We start from the raw sequence: 20,881 nt of genomic DNA, 5'->3' as shown, positions 1-20,881 counted from the left end.
CCCGGTTAAACATGCGTGCTAGTGTGTGTTTTAAGAAGGCAGCAGAAGTCACTGCGGCACCATATTCCTTGCCCGGATGGAAAGATGACGGCGTTTCATAAAACGAAAGCTAAAGCTTCTTCTATAAGCCTTACTGCCCTCAGTCGAACGGTGACGGCAGAGAAGCTTCTCCAAGCTGATCGCTGATCGTTAATCCATCACTCGAGTCGCATTTTCTCCTCGGAAACTCAGCTGCGTCTTCTTGACATGTCGGAGTTTTTTTTCCAGCTTCCTCCACTTGTGGACCAATGTTGTTCACGTCCACACTTCCCTCCCCTGTTCTCATGCCGTCTTCTTCTACGTCCCACAACAACACATTAGACGCACCGACTCATAGGGTGCCCCCTACAGTTTGGAGAAAATAGAAGACCTTAGTGTGCCTTATGGTCGTGAAAATATGGTATTCTTCTTTGGGCTTTTTTTTAAAGATAAGCTGGTGTGTTTTTTAATCTGTTTTCTAATCCTGGGGTGCAGCAAATCCAAGAACAGAGTTCGATGGAGAAGGAGATTTTCTGCTTTCAGTGATGTGTGGTATCACAGTACACTTATCTGCTGCTTGGAATGCATATTTTAGAACTCGAGTCATAAAAACAAACCAAGACAGATTTCTTAGGCTGTGTCCGAATTCTCACCCTAATCCCTAACTACTACAAAACTATATAGTGCGGGACTATTTAGTGCTCTGGATTTTTAAAGCAATTCCGTCACTTTTTTTCTTTTTTCTTCTAAACCATCAATATGACATCATCGATTTCACAAAGTGAACTGTAACTGATATGAGCGTTTTGTGATCAATATTTATGTGTTCTGATGATGAAAATGTTGATGGTTTATTAACAGAATACTTTTTTTTTTGTGGCAAAAATTGTTCAAGCGCAATGCATTGTGCTCTATATTCGCCAATCTAGTGAGCATCGAAGCACGCAGACTTTTGGGAAATATCTAGGGCACTCGATTTTGGAATTGTAAATTCGGACGGCACTACAAGTCTGCACTATATAGTGCAGTAAGAATGGAGTAGTGAAGGAACTCGGACACAGCCTAAGTTAGTGTTTTCACACACAAAAAAATTGAAAACCAAAGGATTTCCTGCCCGCATGACCCCTTTAGCAGCACCTAAATAAAACAGGCTCTTTGACATACTGTAACACGATCATCGTGAATCAGCGGCTTCCCACACGCTTTTTAGACGGGCTTTGCAGCGATATGCTCAACCGCTCATGCAGTGAGCGTTACTTGACGTGTAGAGTATCGGCTGATTTTACGTTGATTGCATAAACACGTCACTACCGGACAGTGTTGCATGTCAGCACAAAGCTGCTTTCCTCTGATTCGGAATTAGCTAGAATTACATTTAACGCGTAAACGGTCAAATAGTCACTGTAGTCCAAAAAGTGTAAACGCTAAAGCTAAAGCTCCGTTGATTAAATGTTTGTATCAGTGACCCTAAATAACAAGCATTTTTTGACTAACGTAATTTTTTGACCATTTAAATAGTTAGCGTAATTCCAGCGGATGTTGACGTGGAAAATAGCAGCTTCACTAATGTAGTTAGCTTCATTAGAGTAAAGTGTTGCCACTTTGTCGGTTTCAGAATGTGTTAAGGTCACGTCAATTGGATAAATGGATGGATGTCGCCAGCGACACAACATTACACGATTGTTTAAGCAATCGAAATAATTCCAGCCAATGCTAAAGCAGGTTTACTAATTTAAAGTGTTGCATGTCGGGGCAAAGCCGCTTTTGGATCATCCGAATCTGTAAATGGTTGCAGAGTCACGGTAATTTCAAAGAGTGTCAACAGTGGAGCTAAAGCCCCGGTGTTTAAGGGTTATTATGGGAGATGTGGGCGGCGACACAACATAACAAACTCTCTTTGTACTACCGTAACTCTTCAATTGTTTGAGCAATTAACGTAACTCCAATGGTCGCCATAGTTGACAACAGCAGCTTTACTATTGTAAAGTGTTGCATAAAACACAAAACCCCTTTATTCTAAGTAGATGAGTGGATTTCTTTTGATTGTGTAAACACTTTACTATGTTAAAGTGTCGCATATTTTTTTTTAGCGTCAGAATCTGCTAAAATTATGCAAAGAACAGTTTCAGAGAAGGTCAACAGTGGAGCTAAAGCTCTGGTGTTAAAGGGTTGAGAAAAAAATTCTTAGACTCTTTTCTGTTCTTTGTCTTGCTTTAGCCCAACACCTGAAGTGTGAAGTGTGTGACTCTCGGTTTGAGAGTGGGCGTGGCCTGTCCAGCCACGCCCACTTGCGACAGCTGGGCGTCACCGCCTCAGAGCGCCGCGGCGGCACACCGACCGACCTCTGCCGGATCGCCAAGGAGTGCCACACAGACGGCAAAGTAAGCCTGTCTCTTTCCGATCCTCTTCCAGCTACGACCCCCTCACCACCCGCTCCCGTAAAAGATGAGGATTTAGAAGACATGGACTTGGACGAGAAGCCCATCCCGGCTTTCTTACTGGCCAAAGCAGCAAAAGCTGTGTCGCTGCCATCTTCCTCTCCGGCTCCTACACCCTCTCCTGGTGCCTCTCCGGCTTCGTCTGTCTCCGGTTCTCCTTCAGTGGTGAAGAAAGCTCCCATTTCCTCTCTGCTGCCTGTGTCTTCCCCCTTGCGCTCTCCCGAGCTCAAGGCCGGAGGCATGAAGAGCCTCTCTGCCACGCCATCAGCGGAAACGGCGAAACCCCTGTGGGCGCCGCAGGAGAACGATGCTCCTCTCAATCTCGGTAGGTGTCACTGCTGTCGTTTTGGTTCTGCACCCCCCCTTTGGTCTTAGCCCGGCGCCGTTTTCTCCTTATGCAGCACTGGAGATGGACTCCAGTAAGGACATCGTCTGTCAGCTGTGCGGCGCCTGGTTCGAGACCCGCAAAGGCCTGTCCAGCCACGCTCGAGCGCACCTGCGGCACTTTGGTGTGGAGTACTCCGAGTCAAAGGGCTCGCCCATCGACTTGCTGAGCCAGCTCATCGACACCGATGACTTCAAGCACAAAGCCGGCACGCTGGAGCTGGACAGCCTCGCAGAACCAAAGGGCCTCAACTCAACCGTCTCCTCCGCAAAGCAGTCCCTGCTCACTCTGTCCTCCTCTCCGTCCCTCCTCTACAAGGTGACCGCTGCAGGGGGTGGATCCACATCCAAAGCTACCTCGCCTTTACTTGGTCCCCCTGCCAAGCGTCCCAAGGCCTCTTCCATGCAGGTCTTCCGCCTTAGTAGCGGGGAGCTGATGGCTCTTCCACACAGTGAGTGCAGCTTAGGAGGATCTTTCACGTCAGTTATCTGTGGGAGGTTTTAAAACTCTTTTCTCCCTCAGGTGAACCTCCAAAGGAAATCGGCTGCGAGTTCTGCGGGGAATATTTTGAGAATCGGAAAGGGCTTTCCAGCCACGCCCGGTCCCACCTGCGCCAAATGGGCATCACAGAATGGACTGTCAACGGATCCCCGATAGACACCCTTCGGGAGATCATCACAAGGCGGGGCCTGCCCTGCGCTCTTCCTCAGAATCATCTCAAAACCCCACCTTCTTCCTCCCCAGGACCTCCTCGTTCCCCTCTGACAGCCTCCTCCTCTCCTTCTGCGGGCCTCCTCAGTCGCCTCCCTTTTACCTTCGCCCGTCCCTCCAGTCCTCCTCAGCCCTCGGGAGCCAAGTCCAGCTCGGCGTCTTCTGCTCCTCCTGGGGGTCTGAGCCTGAAGCTGAAAAGCGAGCCGGTGCAGCTGGAGGTCACGGCTCCGGCGGCTGCAGAGAGGTCTGGAGGCTTTTCAGGCGGCGCTCCTAACTCCAACTGGAGCTCTGACAACGCGTTCCCCCTCAACTTGGGTAACACGAATCACTTCTCATGGAAACGTTCAATATAAAACTTTAAAGTCCCACTCCAGTCATCTTTTGATCTCTTTCAAGTCGTTCTTTAAATAACGATGATGCTGCTTTTGGCTGAAATAAACAAACCGGGGTCTTTTTCTAGGACGTAGTTTCTGCAGAGCGGCAGCGGTCATTAAAAATTCACCTGCGAGTTGTGGGCGGGACTGTTGGCATGGAGTAAGCCCGCCCCCACTTCCTGTCACCCATCTGTTTACACACTCTCCCGCTGCAACTTGTGAAACATTTGAGAGACAGTCGGCAGATAATCTTTAGGCGGAGCGGCTTCTGGTTCGTGGGAACAACCATCTCGGTAAATGAGGATTTGGAGCAAAACTTTTTGGTAAAGTGCAGCTTTATGTTTCTTTAAGGTCGAAGGCTCTTCTTCAGTGTCCTCACTGGCTCTTTTCTCCCCGAGCAAACCTTTAAATATTGATTAATTGATTGATTGAGTGATGGATTTATTTCATTAATTGTTGTCAATACAATAAATAGTTCACAAATCGTTTAAATTCAACATCTTCTGTGTCACTGAAGGCTTCAGACTGAGCGGTGCTTCTTCTTATGTGTTGCTGTCAGTGGAAGATACTGAAACACACACCTACAGCGCCGTCTAGTGGTTGTAATTATTTATTTATTTCAAATTAATTGTTCAAAAAATGATTACTCAGGAATGCTATTTTGAGCGTCATTTTCTTTGTTTTTGTCCTCCATCATCAGGAGAAGATGGCAAAAACACTGGAGTGGGTCTTTAACGACAGTAAACTTGTGTTTTTGTAAAGCTAACCTTTTGAAAACTGTCGACTGGACGGCTTTTCTTCTGTCTTCAGCCAAGTCTCCGGACGTGGAGCCTACAAGGGACATCCGCTGTGAATTCTGTGGGGAGTATTTTGAGAACCGGAAAGGCCTTTCCAGCCACGCTCGCTCCCACCTGCGGCAAATGGGCATCACCGAGTGGTGCGTGAACGGCTCCCCCATCGACACCCTGAGGGAGGTCATGAACAAGAAGGGGCTGGGCGCTTCCTCCGACCAGGGGGTGAAAAAAGAGTTGAGCCATAGAGCCAGCAGTCCGTCCTGGGAGAAGAAAGTGGGCCGTTCGGAGAGTTTTGGCTTTTATCAGTCCTCAAAGTACCGGAACTCCCCCCTGAGTTTGGTGCAGTCGGGGCCAAGGGTCCAGAAACCGGGCTTGGGGTCCGGGTCTGGCACCACCTCTGCAGCAAGGTTTTTCCGGATGTCCCCACTGGGGAAACGGCCTCTGTCTGGGGAGTCCCGGTCAGGAGAGGCGCCGCACTCATCTCCTCATCGGCTTAAGACCACGCCCCCTCTGCCGCGGGATTTCTCCGTCAAAAGAAAACCCTCCCCAGAGAAGCATCAGGGTGAGCTCAAAGGATTCCAGGTCATAAAAAAGGCGATCCTGCCGTTTAACCCCCCCCCCCTTCATTCCAGATCCCAGTTGTGAGCTGTGCGGCTTCTACTTTGAGAACCGCAAGGCTCTGGCCAGCCACGCTCGGGCCCACCTCCGGCAGTTCGGTGTGACTGAGTGGAGTGTAAATGGATCGCCCATCGAGACGCTCAGCGCTTGGATGCGCAGCAGGCCTCAGAAGGTGTTGGAGATGCACCGCAGCTACATGCAGGGTAACCGCTCCGCCCTCAAGAAGGTGAGGACAGCTCCCCGCGGAGCAGTGGCGCTCCGACCAGAGCTGCCGCCGAGGTTTTTATTTCCCGCAGAAGAGCTGGAAGCTGTCATGGGAAGAAACCGGGCCTGTGGTTGAACATCGCTTCCCACTGTGCCGCGTTTTGACACAGACGCCCCCCTCCCTGTGTGTCTGAACAGGCTTTGAGGTCTTACAGGCCCCAGCTGGTGGCGTGACAGACATTTTGTGTCTCGGAAAGCTTCAGATGTGCTTGTCTCTCAGCTCCCAGCCTCACTGTAGATCCTCTGTCTTTACATACTTTAAAAATCGCAGTGGAGACAGATGCCAGAACGACTTGATAGTTGCCATAGTAACCGGGGTGCCTGGCAGCTTATGTTTCATCTTCAGATAAACTATAGCAAGCTGTTGATGGAAGAAAATGTATGTTTTTTTCCTTTTTTCCTTTGTTCCCTCCCCTCCCCTCCTGAATCAGATTTCTGGTGCATTTGCGACACTGTCACACCTTTTCTCTGAGCTGTCGTTTCCTCACAGCAACAGAAAAAGCACTTCCTGTCAAACATCCCAGTTGATCCATTTAAGGCAGTTTTCTCCCAGAAACAGATTAGTTAGCCTAAAGCTGAATAATCAGTGTGATAATAAATTACACTGGAAGATGTAAGCAAACATGTTTTGTTCCATAAATGTATCATTAAGGAATTTAATTAATTAATTAATTAAGGATTTCATTTATTGATTTTTCTGATTGTGGCTCCTGAAAAGCCACTTTGATACTCCTCACTCTGTTTAGAATACATTTTTAGATTAAAAAATACGTAATCCCTAAAAATATGTGAAAGACATCAAAATGAATGTTGGATTTAAGGTGAAATAATCTCAAACTTTCACAGTTTTAAAGTCCCCCTCCGATGAAAATTGTTTTTTTTAAGTTTTGTGACATGGACGTGTGGCGTTTTTCTTATGAAAGAGAACAAATGGAATAAGAAATCATTTCATTTTTGCATTTCTGAGTATTTCTCCTTTTAAATCGTTGTCAACAAAGACGCTCGGATTGAATAAATGAGATTTTGTGATGTCACAACAGCCCAGGACTGCATACCCGTTGCACAAGCTCCCTGATCTGCCCCGTCCAGCGCGCACAAGCTCAGGTGCAGGAGAAGACAACGGGGCACACTGCTGCATTTCCTGCCTAGGGTGTGCCCGCCTTCACCCAGCAGCAGCCAGGACGAGTACTGTTGTTTACCGTTTGATTCAGACGGGTAGAAAATATGCCGCGCTGCTGAAATTGTGGTGCCGCCAGACCTTTGCGTCACTCAAACCGCATCGCAGGAACTCAGATCGCGTCTGTACCATCGACTGAAACTGACCGGCTCTACCACAAGAATCGGGTTCTGTGTTCTTACGCAGCTTAACCATAACCCGTAATCCTAAACGTAACCCTTCCTCTGGGTCCGTGCGGAGGAAGGAGCTCGTAACAACTAGCTTTACGTAACATATAGGTTTTTTTTACACAAAAAGGCTGCAGGTATTTCTAAAATTACGTGCAAATAGTCACTTTCTTCCTGGCTTTTCATTGTATTTGCTGTGAGTGAATTCAACAATCTTCATGTGATAGCATCAAATCAGTTCTGAGCTACTGGCAGTACTGCTGGCTGCTGCAATGTAGCCTAAATTCTAATCTGATTCAAAGCCTTTTTCATGGACTTATCAATGTTCTTTTTCCTGTGTAAGTTTATGAAATGGTCTGGTTCACACATTCAGTTTCAAAAAGTGTCGGTTTGGAACCCAAAATACGTCACTTTCCACCGTTTCTTTATCGCTAAAGAGAAACTTTTGAGAATAGGGACTGTCAGTCAGTGTGTCAAGCTTTTCACTCATGCAACATACGGCTCGCAGAAAGGGGGCATCGGGGCTACTCAGCTCAGCACCGATGACCACGCCCATGTAGAGGAGATTTTGAAAACAGAGACTTCATCTAAACATGAAATGTGACTCTTTAAGACATGTAGGTTGTGATAAGTCATCATAATTACCTAGGAATGTTTTTATTTAAAAATAAATGGTCATGCGGGACTTTGACCCTTGTGCTATCTTGTGGGGTCCAGATGACCCCACCCTTACATTGACGTGTTATCCCTACCATGACAAAGGTGGATAAAAGTGAAGAGAATTTAATGTAATCCATGGAAACCAGTGAGGATCTCAAATCATTGAAGAAAAAAGGTTTAGCGCACAGTCTAGTGGGGTTCAGATGACCCCACTCCCAGCGTTAACGTGCCTCTGAGGCACGTTAACGCTGGGAGTGGGGTCATCTGAACCCCATAAGATAGCACAAGGTTTAAAGCCTGGTGGATCTTGGTGAGCTCAAGGAAATGTCGGGATGTTTTTGCAGCTCCACACAGGCAGGTGTTGCTTCACGTGTTTTGGTGTGACAGTGGGCTGTGAAGTGGGATATTTCACCTTTGTATTAATAGGAAGAGTAAAATTAGAAAGCGGGGGAAAATCTGCACTTTATATGTCTTTAGTGTAAGTCATATTTGAATATCGGTTAGTTAAATGTTATTTTTGCCATATAATATAATAATAACTGTCAGAATTGTGACAGTATGTCACTCAACGTAGTGTGTAGAAATGAAACAGTTGGAAAAACTTGAAAGAAGCTGTTACAGCAGCTCTACACCACATTACAACAACAAGATCTCATGAGAATCAGCTTGTGCAAAGTGCTAAATGTTCAGTCAGGCTCTTAGATTTCTTTTGTTTATAAGACATGTACTACTTAGTTTTTACTGAACTGTAACTCTGTGCCATGTTAATGCCAGTACCAAAACAAAATGCAAATTGTGGTGCTTTGTAGTGGGCTCAAGATGCTCCTGACACACAATATGCTTCACTCCGGACACTTGAGGTGTATCGCGATACACAACGCGTATCACAATACGTATTGTCAGACTCTTGCCAATTCACCCTCCTAATTAATACATTCATAATGCATCTATGACCTGCTACTGAGACTTAGTTTCTTTATTTGGACTGTTTGTTCTATGACGACTTGACAGTTTTAAGGAAATCTTGATCCTCTGCTCAATTTCTCCACATATTTCTACATCTGTAAACATGAAGCCGATAAGATTCTCTATTGAACTTCAGCGTTGTCTCACCACACTCCGAGGACGAGCTTACCGAAGCTTTGCGACTTGTCAACAAGTATTTAAAGCCTTAGACGCAACTGCCCTTATGGTTAGATATGGAGGTAAAAATCCTGGACGGGGCCCACAGGTGGCCCCCATGTAGTTTTATGACCGCCTGGTGAGCCCGTAGAACCAAAATGTTTATCCCCTTTCCTATAAACATGCTGCAAGCGGTGTTGGGAATCTTACTTTAATAAAGTAGTTACATCACCCAAAAAGTAGTTGAGTTAGTATGGTTACTTCATCTTAAAAGTAGTTAGTTACTCACCAAAATAACTATTCTAGTTACTTTTCCAGTTAAAAAAACATTAATAATTGAAAAACTTAACAAGAAAATATAAATAATATTAACTTTACAATAGTAGAAAAACAAACTTGCATAAAAAGAAAAGTAAATGTATCAACATTTCAGGTATCCTATGAAATGACACTTTTAGCTGCATATTTCATTTTGTGTTTTCTTCATCGATGTAGTTTATGGGAATTCAACTTTATAATTTAAATGATCAGACAGCAAGAGCATTATTTCCACAACAAACTTTTCAATAAATACGTTCAGTTCTGTGCGAGTTGCTCGATACTGGGCTGCAAATTCCAGTTGGTCTTGTCGATGGTGCTGCTTTGTAACCGGAGCAAAGAGGCATGGTGGCTTGTAAGAACTAGAAATAGTTTGAAGTTTCGGAGCTTCGTTAGATACGGATCATATGTGTTCAGATGATAGGTGTTAGAAAGGACAATATAAAACAGAGTGTAGTTTGTGTGGACATCCTACGGGCACTTATATATCAAAAGCATACCTGTGCATACCTGTGCCAGCCAGTGCACATGCCTTCCTAACAACTAGAGTGCTGCGTTGGGACATCATACAATAGGATCATAAGTACGTGCAACTTGCATTATCCTTACAAATACTTCACAATACCTCTACCACACTTATGACAATGGTACGCTTCATTTTCATGGCCTCCCGTAACCCTTGTGCCATCCAAGGAACTTTAACGTTGGGAGTGGGGTCGTCTGGACCCAACAAGACAGTGCGCTGAACCTTTTTTCTTCAATGATTTGTGATCTTCACTGGTGTCCATGGATTACATGAAATCCTCTCCACCTTTATCCACCTTTGTCCTGGTAGGGATAACAGTGTAAGGGGTGCGGTCATCTGGATCCCATAAGATAGCACAAGAGCTAAGTTGGCAGCACGAGCCTCAAGGGAACTACAAGACACACTGCACTCTTCTTAACCCTTGTGCTATCTTAGATGACCCCACCCTTACACTGACGTGTTCTCCCTACCATGACAAAAGTGGATAAAGGTGCAAAGATTTCATGTAATCCATGGACACCAGTGAGGTTCACAAATCATTGAAGAGAAAAGGTTTAGCGCACTGTCTAGTGGGTCTAGATGACCCAACTCCCAATGTCAAACTGCCTAGGATAGCACAAGGGTAACAATGCGGCTGCCTCTGTCTACGGGCTAGACAACCCAAAAATCCACAGCAGCCATCCCCATACAGATGCGTGGGACTGAGGCATAAGCCAAATTAGATTTTGTTTTACAAGTGGAGTCTTCTTGAAGCCCTTCAGCCCTAATATTTCATCTTTAAATTACACTTGTCCGTCAGGATAAGGTGATGTAGGACCCAATGTCCATGAGACCAGCCATAGTGACACAAACTGAAACATTCAATAAATAAACTAAACATGACAAAACCCAGGGAGCAAAAAAAAAGGTGACGAAGCAGGACAGATGACCTGAAAAAGAAGAACTGAAAACCAGACCCTGAGGGTATTTAACTGAAACGTAAACAACTGGGAATCATGACAAACCTACAACTGGCTGGACTGGAAAGAGTCAAAAAACAAGCCAAGGTTCACAAGCCACACAGTCATTCTTATCAACTAGTGAACTCAGAGAAGGTCAGATCCTAGAAGGGTTGAGACAATCCATAAAACCATTGATAAGAGTACCACAAACACAAGACTTTGGTTCTGTTTACACAACTATAAACCCAAAGGATCCTCTCAAATGCAACCATCCCGCTGACGTTGGAAAAACTTGAGCTTGTGCGTTACATGACTTCATGTTCTTGCGAAGCTAAATCACAGAATGAAATCATTATAACCATTTTGCTATCCTAGGCACTTTAACATTGGGAGTTGGGTCATCTAGACCCACTAGACAGTGCGCTGAACCTTTTTTCTTCAATGATTTGTGAACCTCACTGATGTCCATGGATTACATGAAATCTTTGCACCTTTATCCACCTTTGTCATGGTAGGGAGAACACGTCAATGTAAGGGTGGGGTCATCTAAGATGGTACAAGGGTTAACAAAAAAGTGTCCATATTGTGACTCAAACTGAACTGAGGCTCTTGAACTGATTTCACGAAGGAATGTCATATCAGCAGAGGTCATCAGGGGAACACAAATAGCATCACTTCCTGAGCAGTCAGCACCAACGCTATCTAGATGATGTGTTGGAGACCTGATCTCATCAGAGCTGATGACAGCTCGGCCGTTCTTTCGGTCCTTAAATGTGTTACAGTCACAAAGCGGTTCTCACCCCCCAGTGCTGGAAACTGATTCGTCTTTGCAGCCTATGCTCTGATAAAGTAAATGCAGACCTCACATCAGGCAGACATTAAGCAATCTTCTTACAGCATAATAAGCAAGTTTCCAAAGGTTTTTTGTAGCCAGCTTGTCTTTTTCTTGCACATTTTGTTCTGCGATATTTGTTTTTATCCTTATCCTGCAATGTTGAGGTCAGAGGACATAAGCCTGAGCATGGATTTCTCCATCATGGACGACTCTTGGCCTCATTGTTTGTTGCAGGGAGCCCGGCTGTCTTGATTGAGTGTTTGGCATTTGCAGGCAGAGAGCTGCTGTGGAATGCTTCATGTTTGCCTTGCTGACACCAGCAGACATCCAGTTTTGTCTGAGCCGCCCTGAGTCACGTCTTGTTTTTTTGGCAGATGCAACAGTGACGCAATTACAATAAAACCTATGATTCAGGGTGAAGCAAAACTTAACGTCTGTGGAACTGTAAGGGAAAACAGCACTACTGAGCATGCTCGAACAGAGGAGGCAGCAGTAAGTCCTGATGTAATGAGTCCTTTATCTGTCTGTGGCGATGAAGAGTCATGGGGGCAGAGCTTCTGATTTTCTGGAAGTTCACTTTTCAGGCATGACATTTGGTCGATTCTTTGCCAATATATGCAATGACATGAGGAAATTGGGTTATTATATATTTGTTATTATTATTAATTTACCCTCTTTTCTAAAACTATGGGACGGGGATGCCCAGTTGTTGGAATACGTCCCTTAAGTCTGTTTTAGAGCACTACCAAAGCATCAAGATAAATATTAAATAAAGTCTTCATAATACACTTTATTTGGTTGGAATACCGGAAAGAAAAAAGAATGCAGCCAAAGTGAAAGTAGAATAGAATGCCTTTATTGTCACTGTGCACATGCACAATTTGCATCATACGCGTATACAATGAAATGAAAAAAAGCCGCTCACTATTCAGTGCTAACATGCATAAGAAAATTATTTCACAGAAATAATAGAATAATAAAATTATTTCACAAAAATGAAGAATACAATATACCAAGTACCAAAAAATGTACAAAGGTGCAAAAGGTGCAATAGAAAATAGAAAATTTCCACGGAGAGGTAGTAGTTAAAACAAAAACAAAAAACAGTTATGCCCATAATGGCAGAGATATATTGGACTTACTATATTGCACATTGATGGAAATATATTGCACATAAGGACATGGTGTTGACATGATGAGATTACTGTGCTTCCTGTAAATACTCCTACCCAGGGGGCAAGAGTTGAGTGGTTAGGCTCGGATGCAGTTCCGCAAACGGCCACTGGAGGCTTACCGTTGACTTGCATGTTACGGTATGGGACGGTAAATGTCTTTTTTGGTCCTTTAACACCGGAGTTGTCGCTGGCGACACCTAAATAACTTTGAGATACTGTAACTCTTTGACTTTTTACGAGTCAGCTCATTCTGACGTGGAGAAAAACGGCTTTTCATATCAGCTTTGCACCAACATGCGCTGCATTTCGAACACAAAGATAGCGACAGGATCAGCTGACTGACGTTGATTGCATAACACTTGACCACTTGAGCGCTGGAATTCTGTTTTTGCATAAACAGTTGTAGAGTTACAGTAGTAAACTCTAATTGGAATTGCATTACAAGAGGCGGGTGGGCTCAACAAAACTCTCACTTCACTTTGTCCCACCTCATTGACCATTTGTGGAACATTGTTGAGGTGGGCGGGGCAAACTCAATGTGCCTGTCCTCCTGTTTGGTGGCCATAGTTCTGTGAGTATCATCATCATTAACCGTCCAGTGTATATCTAGGATGGGGACAAATATACTTGTGTAACAGGCCACCTAGAGGTTACCTTGTGAACTGACCTGACTCCAAACACGCCTTACTTAACAATCCTGAGCAGGGAAATATAAACGCTGCCTCTCGTTTTCAGACCCAAAGCTCCTTCAAGAGTGATATTTACTTGGATGTGCACTCATCCGGTAGAGGTGGTGGTTGTGTTCACACAGCCATGAACCAGGAGGAAACAGATGGTGTCTCTTAGTCTCGTCTTGAGATTCTTTTTACAGAAAGTGTTTAGTTTTTTAAGTTAACTCTTGAAACCATGACAACAACATAAGCAACAATAAAGCTGCAACTTTTACAGTAAAAATATTTGTGTTTGAAATAAAAAAAACTTAAATTGCAAGATGGTAAAGGAAGCCATTTCTTGTCCGTTGATGTCATCTTTACAGCGAAAAAGGACTGTGTCAGCAGATTCTGACCATTTCCTCTCAATTTTCTTGCAGAAGGCCCCCTCTTCCTCCTCCTCCTCGCCATCCTCCTCTTCCTCTCAGTGGTCATCGTCCGTAGCTGTGAGCCTGGGCCGACCGGCTAGCCAGGAAGTCGGCCACCGTTCCTCCTCCTCCTCCTCCAGAGCTTCAGGGGACCATGCCGGTACCAGCTCGCAGGGGGGTCCCGTCAGGCCCGGCCGCGGCAGCCCCGGCTTCTCGCGGCCCAGCAGCGCCTCCCCTCCCCAAGCACCGGTGGCTCGCAGTGAGCTGAACGTCCGTCTGCCCCGAGGTACTTCCCAAACAAACAGTATGAGTATTTTTATACCAATCTCTCTTATCTACTGCAGACCCTACAGCCTAAAACAGCCAAGAAGTGTTTCTATATGAGAATTATTATGTGACCATTCAGTTTAAATCTGAAAACAGTGACATCTACACCCTAAAAACCTCCTTAAATGTGTTTGGAAGAACGCCAAATACTACAGATAAAACTAACTTCCAAACTCCTATTTACTAGTTTATCTGTGCAAACCGACATGTCGTTGTGTAGAAAAGTATCTGCGGCCCCTGGTGACAGCAGAAGATTTTATTTCTAAAGAGTTTAATGGGTTTTTTTGAAGCATCCGCCTCATCTGATCCATCCAGAGGTGGAATTCCTGTTGTGTTTGAGGGCTCCTACATCTACATTCTCCTTTAGGCTTTTCTAGTGGTCCAGTTGGAAAGCAGGTCTAGACCATCACACCACCACCGCCGTGTTTGACTGTAATGGTGTTCTTTTTTAGGCAACGTTTGTTCGTTTTCTGCCAGTAGATCCACATCTTCGGAAAGAAGTTTGGAAGAAGTCTTTGTTTTGTCTTTCCTGGACATTTACATCCTCCTTAAACTCTCCCATAGATCCCTTTTGTCTCTGTTGTTATTCTTGAAAGATAAACTCTGACCTTGAGTCAAGTGAGGCCTTCATGATCTTCCATTTCTTCCTTTCTTATGACCTTCTGTACAAGTTTTGTTGCGTTCTTGGGGTCATTTTGCTCACTTAGTTCCTCTGAATGTTCTCCTGTGCTCCAGGTTTTTCTTGGAATTCATAAGGAATGATAGCTGGTGATGATAGCAGGAATGATAGCAGGAATGACTTTGTTGCCTTTCAGTCTGAAACATGTGAAGTTTGTTTCTTATTTGTCCTTGAATCTCTTTAGATAGCAGCGAGATGAGGTTCATTTTGGGGATTTTTCAGATGAATTTTGTCCAGCAGCATCTCTTAACCCTTATGCTATCTCCCAACGTTAACGTTGGAAGTGGGGTCATCTAGACCCACATGATTTGTGATCTTCACTGGTGTCCATGGATTACATGAAATCCTCTTCACCTTTTTCCACCTTTGTCATGGTAGGGAGAACATGTCAATGTAAGGGTGGGGTCATCTGGACCCCACAAGATAGCACAAAGGTTAAAGAGACTTTTTGCCTCTTTTTGTTCGATAAGCTGAATGTATTTTGAGCACAGGCTGGTTTTAAAAGCTTTCTTTTTTCATAAAGGAAAGATAAAGTAGTTTATCTTTGGGTATATTAAAGTATCTTTTCAGTATCCAATGATCTCACTGTGCCGTGCAAAAACGAAAACTGCAGGAAGTGGTAAGTCCTTGTTTGCAGCAGTCTAATTACCATAAATGAAATATGTGATGTTTTAGCTACAGATGCATTAATGGGGCGACAGCCGACTCTGCCTTTTTGCAGATTTAATGTCTGACTGCAGCTTCACAATAGCTGTTAGAATAAAACGGCTGCTGTGTAAGAAGGCAGAGAAACGTTGGGAAGTAATGTTGTTTCATCTGGGGAGATAACTGAAATGACAGGCAGAGAGCCACACAGCCGGGCTGTCCTTTGTTTCACTGACAGTCTTTATCTGCATTTGACTTCAAGTCTGAGCAAAGCAGGAATAAATACGCTCTCTGTGTTTGTCACATCAAAAACAAAACAAAAAAAAACGTTGTCATCCAGAATAAATGAAACAATTTTAAAGTACAAAATAATGAGCTTTGAAAACACGGATTGAAACAGATGTGAGTTTGTGAATACTGCATCAAACTGGGGGATTTATGTAGAATAAAAACAAACCTTTTAACCCTGGAACACTTTCGCTATAAAGGTAATTTTTACCCGATATAATTTACCCCACAAAAAGTAGTTGTCATAAAAAATAGATCAAAACAAGACGTGATAAATTAGAGTGGTTTTCTTTTATTATTTAACTGTGGTATGTGTAACAAAATGAAAAAGAAAAACACAGGAAGTTGCTAAAAAATGCTCAAAAACTACTGAAAAGTTAGGAATTTAAGTACAAACAAATTCTTAAAAATAATAAAATGATACTAGAAACTTGGTCTTTGGTCCACCCAATCCTGGGACATGTGAGACCTCCCTGGTGAAAGCACAGACTCCTTGACACGCGACATTTTGAAAATCATGTCAATAGTTGAGCTCGGGTGAAAATCACCCGGCGATAGTGCTCTAGGGTTAAGGAGAAGTGAAATTTACTTGTAAAATGTGACATCACTAGAGGGTGAAATGCTCAACGATAGTATGATCTAAAGACAAAGGGCCTTGTTTTACCTGTGGGTGTCAGAAGTCTGTCTCCCTCTCTGGTTACCATCAGGAACCATCTCCATAGTTCTAACCACACTTCCTGGATGCCGCACACCTGACTCTCCTTCACTCACTCAACCACAGCATTCTGAAGCACTGAGCGTCACTCAGTGCAAAGTAATGTTTGTGCCACTCTGCCTTCATTACCGAGTGTTATAGCTGGACCTGGTCTTCTGACCCTGACTCTGACTCTGACCCTAATTTGACCCTGACCCTGACTCTGACTCTGTTTGCCTGCCCCAACCCTCGCCTGCATTTTGACCATCTCTTCTCTGATGAACTTGTGCCTGTTATCGACCTCTGCCTGACTGACCCTGATTTAGCTGACCTGTAGCTGAGCTAATAAACCTGCTGCATTTGGATCCTGCCGTCTGCCTGTTCTTGTGACAGTGGGTACCCTTAATGTGATCATTGCATTCTACTTGCAGCTCTGTGTTAGCAACCTGGAAAAAATGAGCTAATTAGAGAATTGGTAGTTTGTGTGGACATCCACACGCGGTCAGTAACTCAGTATTCACACCTTACTAATGATTAGAGTGTGTCATAAGGACACCGCACAAAAGCATCGTCATAGATGTGTTTAGCTTACATTATCCTCACAAATACTTCACAATACTTCAACTGCAAGACACTTGTGACAAAGACATAGAAGACTTGAGTTTGGGCTGTGATTAGTGATAAAGATCGGGTCTACTTTAGATCCCTTTTGGGTAAAACTTGGACTAAACAGTCCAGTACCTCATTAACATTTCTGCTGAAACGATCTATTAAATATAAAAGGGTTTTATTTCACCGTCCAACACCTCCACACTAAGATTGCCCTGTTTTTAATTTGAAATCTTTGAAAAGTTGAAAAGTTTTTGAAGTTAAGTAGAGACACAGATCGCACAGACTCATGCCTACGATCTCCTCTGTTTTAAGGTTTCGAGCGTCGGCCCTTAAAGCACCCCTCCTGTCCAGAGGGAGCAGAGAGGGACAGTGGTACTCCTAAACCTTTACGCACAGGCACCGTCCCCGCCTTGGTGCCCAAACCACCCTCCTACCCACTGGTCAAGCTGGTGGGCAAGTTCTACACACTGAAGTGCCGGTGAGTGGAACCAGTACACTGGTAGTCCTGTGATCCTCGCTGACCTCCTCACAGTGTAACCCTTGTGCTATCCAAGGCACTTTAACGGTGGGAGTGGGGTCATCTACACCCCACTAGAACATTTTTTCTTCAATGGTTTGTGATCTTCACTGGTGTCCATAAAATCCTCTCCACTTTTATCCACCTTTGTCATGGTAGGGATAACATGTCAATGTAAGGGTGGGGTCATCTGGACCCCACAAGATAGCACAAGGGTTACGCTGCTGATGCGGAGTGTGGAGAACACGAGGGAGGTTCTGATCCGAATGCCGCTTTATGTGTGCTGGTGACTTGCAGCACCACCCTGGCATCATCTCCACCTGCTTTTCTCCTCCAACCAGGTTCTGCGAGGTGGAGTTCCACGGTCCACTGTCGGTGCAGGAGGACTGGATCCGACACCTCCAGCAGCACATCATCAAGATGAACTACAACAAGCCTGCTGCTTGCAAGGCGACGGCAGCCGACCCCCAACCCTCGGTCCAAGCCTCCACCTCTACCTCACGAACCTCCCCCGCCGCGGTTGCTAGGAGCTGCTCCCCCGCAACTTTGTCCGACTGTGCTCCTGCCATAACTGCCACAGAGGGGATCCGGGGCTCAGAGGAGCAGCCCGGCCTCATTCCAGCCCCCTTGCCTCTCCCCACCCAGACGGCGTGAGCTCCAACTCGCTGGCCAGCGACCCCCCCCAGATAAAATTCGTCCACCTGTTTCTTTCTTTTGGCCTTGGCTGAGTGTTCAGGAGGAGCACTCTCCCTCTGAAGAGCCCTCCGAGCTCCAAGCACCTTTCAAGCAGCTCCAGACTGTTATAAAGTCCCGTTACCATGGGAACAGAGCCCTCCTGGATTGTCTGTGCAGTGGGGGCTGGTGATTGCTGGTGATTACGGGAACTGTCCAAGGTCACGAGGAGGGATGAGCTAATGTTTTGTGTTTGCCTTGTTTCTACTGAATGTTCATCGTTGCTTTATATCTCCTTCTAGATGGAAGGTGTAGGTTTAATGCGCCCCTCTATCCAAATCTAAACCCCCGCAGCACCTCACCCCCTCCTGCCCCCTCAAAAAAAACTCGCACTTCCAAACCCTCCCGCTTAAAAAAAAAAAGTCCTGGTGAGATGAAATTCCCGTTTCCACTGAGTGCTATGGTTTGGTTGGTGCTCCTCCATCCCGTCCAGGTTCCTGTTTAACGTATTTATCGTTAGGAATCACTGAATGCTGTGGCTATGACTTCCAACTCCTCACCTAGCTAATGTAGCCGTGATCTGTTAGCTTCAGCCACAACATTTCCATTAGCATTTGCAAATTGGTTTAAACGTGTCTCAAAATGTTCTATTTTCTTTCAGACCTGAGTATTGTGGAGCTGTAAACATTGGAATAAATGTACGCAAATGCATTTTTCCAAAATAGTTTTCAACTCGATACAATTTCAAACAGTTGCTGCCAGCTAGCTCATTTTCTTGCAAACTCTTTCCTCCCCAAAAAAATACATTTTACCCTTGTGCTATCCTATGGGGTCTAGATGACCCGATATTACATTAACGTGTTATCCCTACCATGACAAAGGTGGATAAAGGTGGAGAGAATTTCATGTAATCCATGGACACCAGTGAAGATCACAAATCATTGAAGAAAAAAGTTCAGCACTCTGTCTAGTGGGGTCTAAATGACCCACTCCCAATGTTAAAGTGCCTAGGATAGCACAAGGGTTACAAAAAATTGGAGAGGTAGGGGAAGAATTTGGATTCTGCCCCTAGATTTGTCTCCAGTTTATCCCAATTCAAAGTGCCCCAACTCTTCTCAAAACTAACTTTTTTACCTTCAAAAACTAAATTAAAAATGATTTGAAACAAGTTTGAGACACCTGTAGCAACTTTTCTTTAGAGAAATTGTATCGTGCAAATTTTTCAACATGTTAAAGATAATCAAGGTGACTGTATAACCCATGCTGATACATTTTTAACTGCAAATTTTTGCAGTTTTTATCAAAGGATAAAATCCCCTGAACTTTACCACTCAGTGGACACGTGGCTTACAATTTTTAGCCAAGCTAGTCTTGTGGTCAAGACTTTAAATATGGTAGCACTTCCTGTTGAAAAAGGGCACTTTGAAAGTTGACTCAGCACTTAACAAATCGCCCATGAAATGGGTCGAATCCAATCGGAAGTAGAAGTTGAAGCACACCCAGGAGCGCAGAAGATTCAAAACGGTCCTTCCAACATACGTTTAGCTTTAATGTAGCGTGAAGCGCTTGATCGGAACGCTTTTGCACACGTTCATTCCCAATCAAGGCCATGTTCGGAATCACTTCCCAGAGCAGCCGTTGAAGGCACAGCAGTTTTTTTCTCGTTGCAATTTCCTTCCTGCCTTTTTTTAATGTGACCCAAATAAGTTATTTATTCTTTTGCAACTGAATGTGGCGAGTTTCAAGCTTCAGTGTATCTTAGGAAGGTCTGAAGATAGACCGCCGGTGTGTGTTAGTCTGGATGTCCATGTACATATGTAGCAAATGTGCATCAGTTTTCCATTTTTCAAAGAGAAAGAGGAGAGAAGCTGCTCGACTGGAAGTCGAAAATGAACAAATCTTCGAGCGTTGTCGTCCATTCGGGCCCCCATGGCAACCTTGGTAGGAGGAGCCAAGGTGTCTGTTCACTTCCATGTCTTGCCGGCGTGAATCCGTTGATACGGGAGGAAACTGCGGAGCGACAATAGAACCAAATTATCCGCTTCCCCTGGTTCTGAAGGACTCACTGGACTTCTGTTGAGTGGAATTCAGCGTGAACAAAAACCAAAAGCAGTTTCAGTTTTCAAAGCGTCCAAGAAAGAGTCCATGTGTGTTGGCGAGCTTCTTGGGTTTGGTCCACTGTCGTTCCATTATTGAAGCTACATTACCCCCTACCATTTTACGGAGTATAGAAACATGCTATATTACTACATATACTTAAGACACTGCTGGTTCTAATACAGCTATCAGCGGTTCTGTTAGCAAAGTAGTTCAAATAAGTGATCTTAACTTCCTTCGTTGTGATTTGATTTGCACAATTTGATGTATTTTTATCGCTCTGTGCATTTCCGTATTGGCAGTCCTGCAAGGTGAAGTTCGGTTTTTTTATTTTTGCTTCTCCAAGCTGAAACCTTGGTGCTGGTGAGGATGTTGCAGCAAGTGACAGAACACCAGGAACAGATTTGGATGTGAAAAGTCACAGATTTAAACAAAGCAGCCTTTAAAGGGGACCACTTTGGAAAGTTGAGAGCAAAACCAGCCTCTGCATTCATCCGAGTGTTTGAGCGTGCTGGAAATAGCCTGAGCTGCTGTCACTTGCTAGTCGTTGTGTGTCTGCGTGTGTGTGTGAGTGAGAGATGCCACAAAGCAAAGCGAATACGTGTCGGAGGAATGAACTGTACAGTACTCAAAGGGTTACATTTCAAGCAAATCAACTTCAAAACAAACAATAAATGTGATTTCAATTTCAAACGCTGTCTGTGGCTTTTTACTGACATGACCTATCTAATTAAGAAGGCACACAACAG

At 44.5% G+C, this 20,881-nt stretch overlaps 1 protein-coding gene across 6 annotated transcripts in view; it reads left to right on the top strand.

Annotated features, from left to right (window-relative positions):
• Positions 1-20,825, top strand: part of wizb (WIZ zinc finger b) — a 38,333-nt gene extending 17,508 nt beyond the window's left edge. For 4 of the 6 annotated variants that reach the window (XM_023957984.2, XM_023957989.2, XM_023957986.2 and 1 more), the window contains 8 exons: positions 2,236-2,781; positions 2,858-3,292; positions 3,364-3,867; positions 4,737-5,282; positions 5,353-5,564; positions 13,614-13,887; positions 17,159-17,324; positions 17,705-20,825. In XM_023957984.2, the coding sequence (XP_023813752.1) occupies positions 2,236-2,781; positions 2,858-3,292; positions 3,364-3,867; positions 4,737-5,282; positions 5,353-5,564; positions 13,614-13,887; positions 17,159-17,324; positions 17,705-18,017 (2,996 nt within the window). In that variant the 3' untranslated portion in view covers positions 18,018-20,825. The remainder of the gene's footprint in view (positions 1-2,235; positions 2,782-2,857; positions 3,293-3,363; positions 3,868-4,736; positions 5,283-5,352; positions 5,565-13,613; positions 13,888-17,158; positions 17,325-17,704) is intronic. The other 2 variants (XM_078951200.1, XM_023957988.2) reach the window with 2 other exon arrangements.
• Positions 20,826-20,881: the final 56 nt, after the last annotated feature.

This window comes from Oryzias latipes, chromosome 8 (assembly GCF_053564925.1).
Source record: "Oryzias latipes strain Hd-rR chromosome 8, Olatipes_Hd-rR_3.1".
Lineage (NCBI taxonomy): Eukaryota > Metazoa > Chordata > Actinopteri > Beloniformes > Adrianichthyidae > Oryzias > Oryzias latipes.
The sequence above is the reverse complement of the archived record's forward strand: the minus strand, read 5'-3'. Positions and strand labels throughout refer to the sequence as shown.